We start from the raw sequence: 14,636 nt of genomic DNA on the forward strand, positions 1-14,636 counted from the left end.
AGAATACTGTAATAAATAAATAAATAAATAAATAAATAAATCTTTTTTAAAAAAGGATTCATCCATAAAACTCTCATCCATAATCCCTAGAGGGATCAGAGGGAGGATAGAGCAAGAGTCTGACGGTTGAAGGAGCAGGCATCGGTTTGTGCTGCCGACTGCTAGCCCAGAGGTCCGGAAACACACGCTATGCTGTGTGGGGAGAGCCAGCTGATCAGATGGTACAGGCTGAGTAGCCCTACAGGTTGCCAGATTTGGGAGGGCATCCCTCAAGGCAGGACTTGCTCAGTGGGCACTCTTCACTGATTTGCCTGACTTAGTACCTCCTCTCTGAAGTGAGGCTGGGTGCATCCCCAGGGCAGGTGAGGGGCGAGGTGTGGGTGGCTACTGGGAAGAGGCAGGATGGACTCGTCTTTCCTGGGTTGGCCCTGTTCTGCGGCCCCCTCACTCATGACGCAGGGGACTGTTTTCCAGATGGGGTGCCCAGCTGCCCCTTGGGCAGAACCTGTGCCTCCTAACTTCCCACTGTGGTAGCTATGAAGAATAGCCAGCTCCCGTCCCCTCCACACATGTGACTTACTTTCTGGGTCCTTGCTGCTGTTCTTGGATAGCTGGAGGGCCAGGCGGACCTGCTCAGGGGCCTCCTCTGTGTTCTTGAGCGGCACCGGAGTGGTGGGTTCTAGGAGAAGCTAAGGGTGACCACATGGCCCTTGCTTCATGCCTAGGCCCATCCCTGCCAGCTCACCCATTGATGCTACACACTGGCAAAGAGCACTGTGGTCTCAGCCCTGTCTCCCACTGCCCCTCTGAGAGACATGCTTTCTACTTTCCTGAGCTGCCTCCTAAGGGGGCTCCTTGTTGTGTGGCTGGCTGAGGTGTGGGGCTCTCTCGCTTTCCCAGGCTCAGGTTCTCCCTGCTTCCTGGGTGGGTAGGTATATTTTCTTCTTTTTCAGCATTTTCAGCAGCCTGGACTCTTGGCCCCAGCTGCAAATCACCTCTATAGAACTTAATCTGCCCGTAGGCATTGCTGTTGCCCTGTGTCTGCAAGTCTGATGACCTCTGCCTTGGTACTCCACATCTCAGCCTGCCCGCCAGCAGGCATCCCCTCTCTTGCAAACTTGGCTTGGTGTTGTCCTTTTGTCATGATCTCCCTGCTCCACACTGCCCCTCCCCCCCCCTACTCATGCCCTCTGCTCCCCACCCTCAAACATTCTCAGTCACCAAGGAGCTGGGGAATCCCATGAGGTTCAGTGGCTGGCCTCTCACAGGCGACTGACTCCTGGAGTGCCCTTAACCTGATCAGCCTTCCCACTGTGGATGGCAGGCTTCTTTCCTGCTACCCTAGAAGTCTAAAACCTTACACACGGTCAGGATCGTGATTGCTGGTGGAGCACTCACAGGCTAGTGCAATCTAGTTTTAAGGGCCTCAACATATTTTACGCCACGGGCAAGGGCAGTGAGACCACTAGGTTGATTATCAAGTTGGTGCCAGGAAGTTTGCAATACTCACGTGATCTCACAGTGACTGATTTGCTGGGTAAGCCACCAAACCTGGCACTCACTCTTGCTCTTCCATCTACAAGCTCTGAGAACCTGCAGACAGGGTAGAAGGGTCAAGGGTTGAGCACAGCCTAGGAACCCAGGGCCGGGGCTAGCATGTGTACCTGGGCGGCTGAGTTGGTGTTTCAGGGGCACTGTGGTCGTTGAGCAGGCGCAGCTCTGGAAGGCGCACAGGGGCTGGTCTGTTTCTGAGCATCCGTAGATGGTGTCCTCCCTGGTGCCAACGTCTGTCAGTGCCATCCCTGGAGGCTGCAGAAAAGGAAGGAGAAGAAGCCACCAACTAGATCGCCTGGTGTCCCTGTCTCTGCTGCAGGAAAGTGGCAGCTCACACCCGGCTCTGCTTAGGCAAGGGCAGAGAGGGGTACAGGTGGCCCAAGAAGTGATGTGGGAGTCTTCTGTTTTGTGTTGATTTCATTGGTTAAATAAAGAAACTGCCTTGGCCCTTTAATAGGACAGAAAATTAGGTAGGCGGAATAGACAGACAGAATGCTGGGAGAAAGAAGCTGAGTCAGGCAGTCGCCATGATTCTCCGCTCCGAGATGGATGCCCGTTAGACTCGTCCCGGTAAGCCACACTCAAGTGGCAATACGGATATTAGAAATGGGTTAGATCAATATATAAGAGTTAGCCAATAAGAGGTTATAACTAATTGGCCAGGCAGTGTTTAAAAGAATACAGTTTCCGTGTAATTATTTCCGGTAATGCTAGCCAGGTGGCGGGATGCAGCCCGCTGCCGCTCCAATCACAACAAAGAAGCCTGTATCATCTGCTGTATCCTTTTTAAGCAGAGGCCATGCATTTGTGCTGCAACAGACACGCTGGCCTGGAAGGCCAGCTCCCTGACACGCCCTGGCAGAGCCTTCATCTGCTAAGCAGATTGGATGACAGCCTTGTGAGTCAGCAGTTTTCCTGATGGGCAGCTTCAGGCCTTGTCACCCTAGAGTGTCCTTCTGCCTCCTCCTTTATCTGCCCCATCCCGGCTCTGACCTGTTGTAATGACAGGCTCACAGTGAGACCCCACCTGGCTTTCTACCTGGCAGGTTTGCCTGGAGCCCAGCTAGTAGAATGGCAGGGTTGGGACTGAGAATTCGCATCGCAGATAAGCACTGTATCAGTGGCTGTAGTGTTCACAGAGTAACCTCCTGGGCTGGGAAGAGGAAGGAGGAGGGGCCTAGGAAGGCTTTCTTTGCCCTGCTCTTAGGTTGGGCTGCCTGTCCCCGTGCTCCTGCTTGTCCTCTCACTGTGCTCAGCCCCGCTGAAGCTTTTCACGCACCTTGTGTGAGGTTTGAGAATGTAATAAAGGGCACGAGGGACACTTGTGCGTTCCCGCAGGGCGCCCTGTCACCCTTGGGACCTGAAAGTCCCACCCCAGCTTTTCGCTTTTGCGCTTCTCTGTCCAAATGTCCCTTCCTGTCCTCCCAAAGCCACTTGAGGTCTCTGGCCCCTCTTGTGCTCATGTTCAGTGACTCCTTTTGGGTCAGGCCTGGTCCTCTTCCTTGTTGCCTGCTTGGTGGCTCTTTCAGGATGAGGTCCTGCATTTGCTGCCAAGGCTGCCTGGATTGGATTGGTGAAGGCTTGACAAACATGTATTTCCAGATTGCTAACCTTGTCAATTGTCCTTTCTTACCCACGGGTAAAAAGTCACCATTCTTGTGCCTGTGCCTCTGTTCCCAGGAATGGCCCATGCCAGTTGTCTATTCTACCTCCTCTGGGCAAGGACACCACACCCCAAGAACATCAGGCAGCTGTGGGTCTGACCGGCTCCCAGCCCCCTCCTGTCAGAGCACTCACAGGTGATGATGTAGAGGTGGGCAGGCTCGCTGTGCAGCTGGCCCTGCTCCGTGCTCTGCACAGCCGTAACTGAGAGCTGGTACCGCCGACCTGGCAGCAGGTCCCGCACTGTGTAGGACACCAGCTTCCCATTGGGGATGTAGCGGCTCTTGGTGCTCTGACTGGTGGTCACATTGATGACATAAGCCTCCAGTGAGATACCTGGAGCGGGGGTGTCCCATACCATGTGGGCAGAGGTGTCTGTGACTCGAGAGGCAGTCAGGTTTGCTGGAGGCAAAGGCCCTGAACGAGGAATGGACAGAGGGAGAAAGCAAGAGTCAGGTCAAAGGGCATTTGGCAAAAACATCACCTAAGATCTGAGAGGGATCAGGAGCTGCATCTGAAACCAGCCTTGGTTACTGGTGACCCTGTCACCCTGGGAGAACATGGGGAACTTGTATGCAGAGGGCTTCTGCCTTGGGGAAGAAATCGCTGGGAGGTCAAGGGCTGGGCTTATGGTATAAGGACACTTTGGAAAGGATAAAATGTCAGGAGGGTGCCAAGTGCGACAGAGGACTGCAGGGAGAAACTGTGCCTGTCTACTTACGGGTCCACACATTCAGTGGTGCCGAGGCCAGGCTCTCAGTGGGGTGTTCGGCTCCCCCAGGCCCACTGAGGGTGGTTAGCCGCACAGTGTATCTTCTTCCTGGCAGCAGGTCCCTGCCAGAAGGGGGCAAGGAAGAGAGGGACATATAGGGGTCTGTGGCTAGTTCTGTGTGACCAGGAATGGGGTATTTTGCTGCTAGTGGCTGAGGGTACCTCCATGAGGGGCAGATCAGCGGTCAGCCCTTGGACTGTACTGGTCCAGGGTTGGGAGGTTTCCCCACTATCTAGTGAAATGAGAGAAGCGTCTGGACATAGCCACAGTGTGGTCAGAGGACAAATGTTCAGATGGGAAGTCCAGAAATGGGACAACCCAAGAAAGTCTCTGTGTGGATCCATGTAATGGCCATGGTCTGGCTTTTAGAGCAACCTTCAGAATGCTGGCAGGGCAGAAAGAAACCACACTCTAAGTGATAGGGGTCTCCACTTGCTGCTTCTGACCACAGAGGACATGGGGGCCACAGTTGTTGCCCCCCTCCACTGTTGCTAGACCCATCGCACCCAGTGATGTAACATCCAGAGAATTCAAAAAGCCAGTGCCCCTCTGCCAACTTCAATTTTCTTTTCTTCCTATTTGGGGAGTCAGGCATTAAGGAGCAGGGCATTCCAACACCAGCTGCATATCCAGAGAAAATGGGGAAAGTGACCATGCAAGCCAAGGGACAAAACACTTAAAACCAAAACAACATGGAAGAGGAGAATCAGTCCTGGAGTCTTGCATCTCCTGGTTCAAATGCGCAGTTTTAGTAAAACAAAATCGCAACGATGGAAGAAAGGCACATTCAAAGAGAAGAGAAGCGGTCAGGAACTGCCTAAGAAGACATGATGCAGATCTACTGACAGAGACCTAAGCAGCCACCTCGGAGGTCAGGCCAAGATGGAAAGGAAGATGTGCAGCAAGACAGGAGCACAGTCTATAACAAGTGGGCTGAAGAGACAGGCGGTCTGCAGAGGGATGGAGAAAAGAACCCGGGAGGCCATGAACAAAGACAGCCTGTCCTCAGCACAGCTGGATGACTGGTTTAGGAAAGAGGTCTTGAGAGGGCTGGGAAGGTGGCTCAGTGGGTAAGAGCACTTGTTCTTGCAGAGGGTCTGGGTTCCATCCCCAGCACGCACATGGTGGCTCACAACCATCCACAACTTCAGTTTTAGGAGTCCTCTATGGTACAAGGTGCACAGACACTTGTGAGAGCAAAACACAAAAAATAAAAAGGTTGTTTGGACAATTCTGTGAAGGACACGCTTACAAACCTGGATTTTAGGGCATTCTTATACTTTCTGGGGTACTTGCAATACTGTCCGAGTACGGCTGTTTGTAGTGGCTCGGGGCTGCACGAGGTAGGACAGCACACACACACGCACATGCACATGTCTCCAGTGAGGCTGGCTCACTCAGGCCCCAGCCCCACTCAGGTGAAGGATGGTAGGTGTATGGATACACAAACAACACCCTGGGCCCTGCGTTCCTGAGGCAACTTCTCTTACCCAAATGTGAGTCGGTCCACACTCCTGTCCACCTCAGTGGCCTGGGCCCCTGAGGCCTCAGGGTGGAGGATGGACACTCGAACCCTGCTGACAGTAGCATGCTGGATCCTGTGGAGAGCCCACTGCACTGAGATGGCATTGGCTGAAATGTTGGTGACCTCAAAGTCTTCCACAGGGCGGGGTCCTGGAGGGCCACAGGATGCTCAGTTGATGCCACATCTCCTGTTCCTCATGGCCCAGCCCAGTGCCTGCTCCTTTCTACCTGATCTCTGATCTACCCAATAGGAAGGGCAGCCCTCACACAGAGATGTCCACTAAACCACCCCTGGGCAGCGGTGGCCAGGACACCTTCAGGAACTCACGGGTGCGGGTGAGCAGCGCTGCGGGCCTGCTGATGTCGTTTTTGTTGTTGGTGTTTCGTTTGACGGAGAAAACAGAGATATTGTAGGCACGGCCGGCTGCTAGAGCTCGCAGCTGGTGAGAGGAGCGGCTCCGGTCCACGAAGTCTGTGCGCCGGGAGGATCCGTCCGAGGAAGCGTAGGTGACCGCATAGCCGTCCAGCACCTGTCTGGCCATGGTGCCCTCAGGTGGGCTCCAGGAGATGGAGACCCCACTCTCCTCCACCCTCTCTACCCTGAGAGCTGTTGGTGGGAGGAGCTCTTCAGAGTTGTCACCAAACACAAAGAAGGTGCAGGGGTTAGACTTTAAGCTTGCAAGAGCAGCTCCCCAGTCAAGTCACCTAGATTGGTTCTGGGGCTTGGCCACCCAGGCCATTGCTGGCAGGGAGCCTTCTCATTTGGGCTGCCATGACCCTTGGAAGTCTGTGTTTCCACATGTGTGGCTGTTGGTACCACCTCCCTGCTCTCAAGAAGGGGACCTAGGTCAGCATCTGTCTGCCCATCTTTCCCACTTGCCCCCTGGCCTACCTTCTGGCCCCCTTGCTCCTCCATCCTCCTTCCCGGAGCTCCTGGCCCTCACCTTTGGTGCAGTCCTTGCCTGTGTAGCCCACTTTGCAGGTACAGCTGTGGGACCCGTTGCTGGCCAAGCAGTAGCCGCGGCCCCCACAGGGGCTAGAGAAGCAGGGGTCACTCACTGAGGGGGGGAAATAGCAGTGAGAAGGGGAATTGTTTTTTTTTTTTTTGTACCTAGGCCTTTTGATGCATAGGTGACGTAAGTCGGGAAGGAGTGGGGTGGTGTCATGGCATCTGCTGTCTCTCTGTGCCTTGTATAGCTAAGTGCTACCTGCCAGACATTGCATAGCCAAAACAGTCTTGGCTCTAAGTCGGTGCTCCCATCCAGGAGGGGCTCAGTTTCAGGCTGAGACAGAGACCATTCTAGAATGGACTAGAATGCTGTCCAGTAGTACTCTGGTGCTGGGAGCAATGGTGAGCAGGGATAAGCTGCTACCAGCACCAGTACCAGTGCCAGGAAAGGCCCTGGCTGAGGGACCTACCATGTGCTAATAGGGGAGAGAGTTCTCTCCAGAAATGACAGTGAGTGTGGGTCCCTGGGGCTGTAAGCTTGGCCTCTCCAGGGACAGCAGAGCCAGTTAGGGTGGATGTGGAGCTATGGACTGAGCCTGTCTTCCTGGAAGTGGAAGTGGAGGAAGGTGAAGGCAGCAAACAGGGCCACCAAGGAGATCAGAGGGCTAGGGAAGGGCCCCCAGTGGGCAGAGAGGCCTGAGATCCTACCTGTCTCGCAGTGGTAGCCAAAGAAGCCCTCTGGACACACGCACAGGTAGGCCCCACCACCGTCCTCACACCGGCCTCCGTGCTGGCAGGGGCTGGAGGCACAGGCGTCCACCTCTGGAGAACACCCAAAGGGTTGGCCCGAGCTGCAGGGAGGGACTCTGGGGGAGGGAGGAGAGTACAGCGGGAAGAAGGGATAGGGGGGAGGCAAGGAGCAGTGGCCAGGAGAGGGGTATGGTGCACCTGTGGGTAGGAGGGGCTCTCGGGGATCCCTCCCACCACCCAGTTTCCTTCCTCCCTCCAGGTCACCACAGCCTTGGGGGGTTTCTTTCCCTGGGTGGCTTGTCCAGCAAGAGGATGGCTCCTGATTTCCCTCCGATCTCCTAGCAGCCCTGGTTCTGTGGGACCCACCTGAAAGAACCCTACCTGTTTCGCAGTGGACTCCAGTGAAACCTTCTGGGCACTGGCAGATAAAAGCTCCCGGGAGGTCCCTGCAGGAGCCTCCATTTCTACAGGGCTGTGCTTGGCACTCGTCTGTCTCTGCATAGACAGGGGATGGTACTGGCTCATGCTGGAGCTCCCTGCATGTCCCCCAGGATTCTAATTGCTCCCTGACGATCAGCAAGGCCCCGAGGCCTCAGTCCCGGAGGTCCCAACTCTGGACCACAGCCTTTCTTCTGTCACTAACACTTGTTCCTTCTTGGTTGGTATATTGCCTATCTCTAATGAAGCATCCCTAACATCCTTGTGGCTGCTTCTGTCCTCCATGCTTGAATGCGCTCTAGCATACAACTGGGAACAGCTCCCAGGCTTTGCCCTTCCAGAAGCCAGCGTCTCTGTTTTGGGGCTTAGCGCCCCCACTCAGACACGAGGGATGCAGGTCTCATCCTGTCCTATATTAGTCAGGCCTCTGCTCTCTCCAACATGTGTATCTCCTCTGCCCCACCCCCAGGCCTGAGTCTGATTCCTAGGCCAAGGATTTTCAGATGAGCTCTCAGTCCCCAGGGCAGGAGGGGACAGAGACGTTTTAAAATCTATCCTGACCATAAGAATGGTCCTCGGAGAGCCAGAGGGGATGGGATGGTTACTTGGGCAGAGCTCTGTCTAAGGGAAGGAGTGGTGGAACAAGGCGGCCATGCTGGGGAACCCCAGTGTCTTGAGCAGACCTCTTACCTAGCTCACAGTGGACTCCTTCGTACCCTGGGCTGCAGAGGCACTGGTAGGCAGCGGTGAGGTCCTGGCAGGAGCCTCCATGCAGGCATGGCTGAGACCGGCACTCATCTATTTCTAAGGAAAGATCCCAAGAACAAAGCAAGGCAGCCATTATTACTCTAGATGCAAATGGTTAGAAAGTAGCATCGAGGCCCGGGACAAGTTTACAGTACCCCTTGATGCTTAGGCCAAATCAGGGTCATCTGTAGAGGTCTCATGCCCGGCTCTTAGCTACACAATGGCTGGGGTTGCTTCTGAACCACTCAAGAGTCTCCCAGAAAACCTGCTGGACCCACAGCCTCCCAGGCTTGGCAGGAAATGCCTTATGCTGACCTTGCTATTTCTGTCTGTAGCAGACACACATGAAACTAGCATGTTTCAGGGGACAGTTTGTAGCTTTAAAACAACACCTGCTGCTTTTAAACCAGAAGTTGTGCTCCTGAATTTGAATGTTCGATTTGAGAAAAGTCTAATGTCACACTTGAGAAGTAAATAAATGGTGGGGGCCGGAGAGACACTTCAGCGCTTAAGGGCACCTATTGCTCTCACAGAGGACCCAGGTTCGGTTCCAGCACTCGCATGGTGGCTCTGTAACTCCAGTTCCAGAGGATCCAGTGTCCTCTCTTTGCCTCCTCGGGTACACGCATGGTGTACACACATAAATGCAGGCAAAACACTAACACACGTAAGGTAAAGAAATCTAAACATCATTTTAAGAAAGAAATCAATGGTGGTATTAGCAGTGCTGGGACCAGAAGCCAGAGTGATACTTCCCATCGGCTTACAGGTCCGTCCCTGCTGTAAGACACCCAATGTTTGTCATTTCTTGGTCTCTTTAAAACTATGTTTTAAACTTACTTTTGGAGACAGGATTTCACTATGTAGCTGTGGTCAGCCTGTAACTCTTTTTGTAAACTAGTCTGGGCTTGAACTCATAGATCCTCCTGCCTCTGTCTCTGGAGTATTGACATTAAAGGCGTGTGCCACCATTCCCAGGCCTAAAGTCAGTTCCTAAACTTTTTTGAATTACCTGAACAAGACATGGCTTTGATTTTGTTGCTTCTGAACTTTGACAGAGTGCCATGATTGGAGTTCTTTCTCACTTAACCTTTCATTAGTGGGAGACCTCCATATTGTGTGGGTCCCTGTGGTTCACCGCTGCCTCTGCTGTTAATGCTCCAAAGTTGATCGAAGTATCATACTTCTTATTGACGAACACTTGAGTTGGCGCTAGAGATTTTTTTTTCTCTTTCTGGTAACTACAAAGGCTGCTGCTGTAAAAGTTCTCCAAATAACCTGGTGTAGATAGGTGAGTTTCTCAGGTTTACTATGTTAAGACATAGGTTGTATTGGTAGTCAGCTCAACAAGCAAATTGCCAAATCATTTCCAAGCGTTTCTGGCAACTTAGAGTCCCTCTAGCGACGGATAAGACAATTTGTTGTCCATGTTCTCACCAACAGGCTTCCGGACTTCTCAGATGTGGCCAGCAAAATGCATCTAGCAGCTTGATTGGCAGTTACATTTCCCTGATTACTGCAAAGTAAAATGCTCATTTCCATGTCCGTTGGCCTCCTACAGCTCTTCTTCAAGTAGTCTTGAAGTTGGTCCTCTGTCTCTCTGTCTTGAGACCTCTCTGACCTATCTATAGTCATACATACACATCCTCTCGCTTTCTGTTACTTTCTTCAAAGCTTTAACTTCCTAATTTTTGCATACCCCAATTTGTCCATTTCTTTCTTTCGCATGGTTTTTTTTTGTGGTCCAAGGAATCTTTCTGCCTTCAAGCAAAAAAGATGTGAACCAATATTTCCCACACAAAAGTGATATGTAAGTCTCTGCCCCTCCCTCAGTCAATCACTGTTATTAATGACTGGAAACAAATGCTGTAATCATCAGATGTCTGGGACATTTTCCCCATCTGCTTTCTCTGCACCTTGTAGCCTTAGCTTTCACGTAATTCTTCTTACACACGCAGAGGCTGCGGCTCCGACGCTGCTGCGCACAGCACCATTCTACTGCATTCTCCAAATGTTCCCGCTGAGACTATGGGAACTGGACTGTCCTACAGCCTGCCTCATTTCCTGTAATCTCATTCACCTGTGGGTTGTGTCAGCAGCTTCTCTGGTAGCATCTGCTTAGGGTTTTCTGTGCACACAGCTGACCCCTCCTTTCCTTGCTGACGGCTAAGCCTTCTAGGGCAGCGTCTCACCTTAGCAGGACCTCTTGGGCAATGTGGGAAAGCCATGGCGGGGTGGCCTTTCCCTGTGGTGGGCATCCTTCCACCATTAATCTTTGTTGGCTGCAGAGTTTTCATGGATGCTCTTAATCTGACTGAGGAAAAAATGCCTTTCTGTTTTTAGTTGGTGAGGAGTTTGTTTTATCATAGCTAAGGTCTGCAGAGAGATTGTCCTGGAGCAAATGAGAATCACATGGTTTCTCCTGTTTCCTAATATTGTGAATGTGGATCAACTTTCAGATGCTGTGCCAGCCTTTGCTCCTGAGATAATCCGACTTGCCGAGACATTAGTCTTTTTTGTGATACTAGGTTAGACTTAGTAATATTTCATTAAAGTTTTTTTGTCTTTATCCTCAGGAATATTAGTCTATAATCTCAAATTTTATAATGTCTATGTAGTTTGGAATTGAGGCAGTACTATTCTCAACAAATAGTCTCTGTCATTTAGAAATTAATTTTTCACAATTTATAATTTACTTAAATTATTTTCTCTCGCCGGGCAGTGGTGGCGCACGCCTTTAATCCCAGCACGCGGGAGGCAGAGGCAGGCAGATCTCTGTGAGTTTGAGGCCAGCCTGGTCTGCAAGAGCTAGTTCCAGGACAGGAACCAAAAGCTACGGAGAAACCCTGTCTCGAAAAATCAAAAAAAAAATTATTTTCTCTCTGATTTGCAGTTTGTATAATTTTGTTATGCTGTGATTGTTTTTCCTACTGTGTCTATTCTGTTGGAAATCCAGTTTAAACCAGCCTATCCCAGTAATTATCATAATGTTGCATTTTCAGTTTAGAGTCTCTATTTTGTCATTTAAATTTCTTTTTTATCTCATTCAGCTGGATCCTTTCTTTCCTTCTTTCTTCTTTCCTTCCTTTTTTTTTTCTAAGACAGGGTTTCTCTGCGTAATAGTCCTGGCTGTCCTGGAACTTGCTTGGGAGACTAGGCTGGCCTTGAACTCACTGAGATCCACCTGCCTCTGCCTTCTGAGTGCTGGGATTAAGGGCATGCACCACCATCCAGCTGTATCTTTCTCTTTCTTTCTTTCTTTCTTTCTTTCTTTCTTTCTTTCTTTCTTTCTTTCTTTCTTTCTTTCTTTCTGTTTTAATAGTGTAATAGTGGCATTTTAAAGTCCTTGCTTGTGAGTTCCAATATCTGGGGCATTTGTAGACCTGTTTTAATAATTTCTTTCCTAGATTATCTGTTGTGATTTCTTGTTCCTCCAGCATAGGGTAAACACAGTACAGACCTAAGTAGGGCATTTCTTCCCTGGGCTGGAAAGCTGTTCTCTGCCCTGCAGCCTGCAGGCTGATCTGCCTGCCTCTAATGTTACTGAGTCATTCACTGTTGCTGGAGGCGTCTGGGGGTTAGTTTAAATTCTTAAGGGCTGGAGCAGGCCTCTCCTGCTGGGTTTCGGATCTCAGGCTTGTGGGAGAATGGGGTGGCTGTCTTCAGACCTGTGCGGGTTTCACAGGCATGTGGCAGGCTGTGTGAAGACTTGCTCTGGGACTTCGGCATCTCTGCCATCGCCGCACTGGGCTGGCCCTACGGGATTTGCCCTGCTTTGTGGCTCATCTCCCCTTCCCTATCACCCCTACTCAGGGTGGTTCCCTGTCCTGAGAGAAAAGCGCCAGCAGCCTCTCTGACATAGGAAAGGACGCTTGACATTCTGGACCGTCAGCTCTGAGAGGTTCACAGGTCTCATGGTGTTTATCTCCAGTTCAGCCAGGGTGATTGTCTGTCCTCACCCAAATGCCCCTGAAAAGAACGTTCTCTCTCCCCTCTGACACTGTTGTTGAGAAGTCTGATGCTGAGGTGATTCCTTCACCATGCTGTCCCCCCTGGCTAGTCAAGGTTTTACTGTTACCCCCATGATATTCTAACATCTCTGGCTTGGTGCTGCTGCTCCCCTCCAGGCTCTACACTTTCTTTGGTACATAACCTGCTCCTCTTTTTTTTTCTGGGGAAGTTCTCGTGACTGTCTTTCAACTTACTGACTTATTCTTCATCAATATTTACTAATAAATTACGCTGGTTATTTTAACTATTGTGGTTTAAAATCTCATCTTTCTACTTGATTTCTACTGATCCCTTTGTACATGGCCAACGCCATATGACCTTTTGCCTACTCTCACTATAGACGGTGCAATATAAAATGTGTCCAGTAGACGAGTATCCTTTTATGCTGTGTAGTCATCTTCTCTATTTCTGTCTCCACTGACAGCTGCTGTGCTTCTCAGGATCTCTTTTCCTTGCTGGAGCCCTCTTCTCTCCAGGGCTCCATGCCTGGCAACATGTTCGGAGGGTGGGGGGGGGTGTAGAACTGAGAGAGGCACCATGCAACTTGGGAGGGCAGGATAGATGCCTGAGGCCATGTTGGCCTCTTCAGAACTCTTTATCTTTGTGGGGCCGCACAGTGGGGTGGGCTTCTCCAGGCATTTGGGAAATGGTAATTGTCGTAGGTGCTGTCCCAGCGTAGGTGTCGTGAGAACTGCCTGATGATCACACGGTTCCTGATGGCAGATGCCATGCACTTGCAGCCATGGTAAGAGCTTCACAGGATGACCCTGGAGAGGATGCTGCTTGGAATAGCATTCCTTCAGTGCATAGGTGAGGGCTAGGATTTTGCTTAAATGCAGCTTGATTCTACAACTCTGGGTGGGGGCCCTGAACTGAGATCTGCTTTCTTCGGACCCTGCGCTTGGATTAAGTCTTGACCTCAGCTACTTTTTCTGCAGTTGTGGGTTTGCAGCTGCTGTTCACTCTGCTCATGGTCTCTCTGAGGACAGGGATGCTCTAAATAGGCCTAGCGCAGAACAAAGCTGATAGCAATCACCTGTGTCTCCACAGGATGTACAGCCTCCATTTACAGAGGAGGTGGGGGAGGGGCGTGCGTGCAGGCTCTATATAACTGCATATGGCTGTGAGAGAAAGGTGTTGGCCCTGCCCACCCATTCCCTGAGGGCCCACAGAATCACCAATGCACTGGGGAGGCTGACTCCAGACACCTTGTGGCTGGCAGACACGCATGTGGCTGAGAGCAGTCAGGCTGAAGCCACGGTCACATGTGTACAGGGCCACTGAGCCCATGTGAGTTCCATTGAAGCGCATGGTCGCATGCTTCACCTCCTCAGGGCGACCACAGTCCACCTCTGCAAGAGAACATCAGCATTCCCTGAGCGTCAGCATGTCCACTTAGTCCAGTCTCTATTCTAACCATGTGACCAGGGAGGCCTGATGTCTACATCACCTGCTCAAGGGGACAGGGCTTGGTTTCTGGGGGCTGACACCTCTGAAACTGATTCTCCCTTTCCCACAGTAGTTTGAATGAGAATAGCCCCCATAGGCTTATAATTAAATACTGGGTCCCCAGTTGGTGGAACTGTTTGGGAAGGATTAGGAGGTGTGGTGTTGACAGAGTTTGTATCACTGGAGCCAGGCTTTGAGGTTTCAAAAGCCAATGCTATTCCCAGTTAGTTTTCTCTTTCTGCCTCATGCTTGTGTATCAGTAAGCTCTCAGCTACTGCCCCAGCACCATGTCTGCCCGCTGCCATGCTCCCTACCGTGATGGTCATGGACTCACCCTAAGAACTGTAAACTCCCAATAAACCTGTCTGTAAGCTGCCTTCGTCATGGTGCTAGGTCACAGCAGCAGCAAAGTAACCAGGACACCCTCCCTACCCTGCCCAGCTCTTAGGGGATCTGCAAAAGATGCCACACTCCCAGCCCACCCACCTGGCTCTCACCTGCCTGACACCGGTGTCCTGTATACCCTGGCTGGCAGTGGCAGAAGAAATCTGCTCCTAGATCCTCACAGGTACCCCCATTCATGCATGGGCTCCGGAAGCAGGGGGAGGGGGCTGCAAAACACAGAAGACCCTTTTCACCATGTTTCTCTCAAGGTCCTCGGCGTTGTACGGAGGCATGCATTGAATAGAGGCGTCCTGCTTCCTGTACTCAGCTCACCGCCTACCCCTCCCAGCCCAGTTCTGCCCCTTGATCCAGTTTTCTCATGTGTCCAGGAGAGGA

General features: G+C 51.6%; 1 protein-coding gene across 4 annotated transcripts in view; it reads right to left on the reverse strand.

Annotated features, from left to right (window-relative positions):
- Sned1 (sushi, nidogen and EGF like domains 1) overlaps positions 1 to 14,636 on the reverse strand; it is a 59,430-nt gene that overhangs the window by 11,446 nt on the left and 33,348 nt on the right. The window contains exons 15-27 of one of the 4 annotated variants that reach the window (XM_075951779.1): positions 14,354 to 14,467; positions 13,586 to 13,759; positions 8,340 to 8,453; positions 7,593 to 7,706; positions 7,170 to 7,283; positions 6,457 to 6,570; positions 5,841 to 6,137; positions 5,479 to 5,662; positions 3,938 to 4,050; positions 3,352 to 3,633; positions 1,665 to 1,809; positions 1,511 to 1,593; positions 581 to 679 (exon numbers count right to left, since the gene is read on the reverse strand). In XM_075951779.1, the coding sequence (XP_075807894.1) occupies positions 581 to 679; positions 1,511 to 1,593; positions 1,665 to 1,809; positions 3,352 to 3,633; positions 3,938 to 4,050; positions 5,479 to 5,662; positions 5,841 to 6,137; positions 6,457 to 6,570; positions 7,170 to 7,283; positions 7,593 to 7,706; positions 8,340 to 8,453; positions 13,586 to 13,759; positions 14,354 to 14,467 (1,947 nt within the window). Of the gene's footprint in view, positions 1 to 580; positions 690 to 1,510; positions 1,594 to 1,664; positions 1,810 to 3,351; positions 3,634 to 3,937; positions 4,051 to 5,478; positions 5,663 to 5,840; positions 6,138 to 6,456; positions 6,571 to 7,169; positions 7,707 to 8,339; positions 8,454 to 13,585; positions 13,760 to 14,353; positions 14,468 to 14,636 lie in introns of all 4 variants that reach the window. The other 3 variants (XR_012908184.1, XM_075951777.1, XM_075951776.1) reach the window with 3 other exon arrangements.

This window comes from Microtus pennsylvanicus, chromosome 17 (assembly GCF_037038515.1).
Source record: "Microtus pennsylvanicus isolate mMicPen1 chromosome 17, mMicPen1.hap1, whole genome shotgun sequence".
NCBI classification, from domain to species: domain Eukaryota; kingdom Metazoa; phylum Chordata; class Mammalia; order Rodentia; family Cricetidae; genus Microtus; species Microtus pennsylvanicus.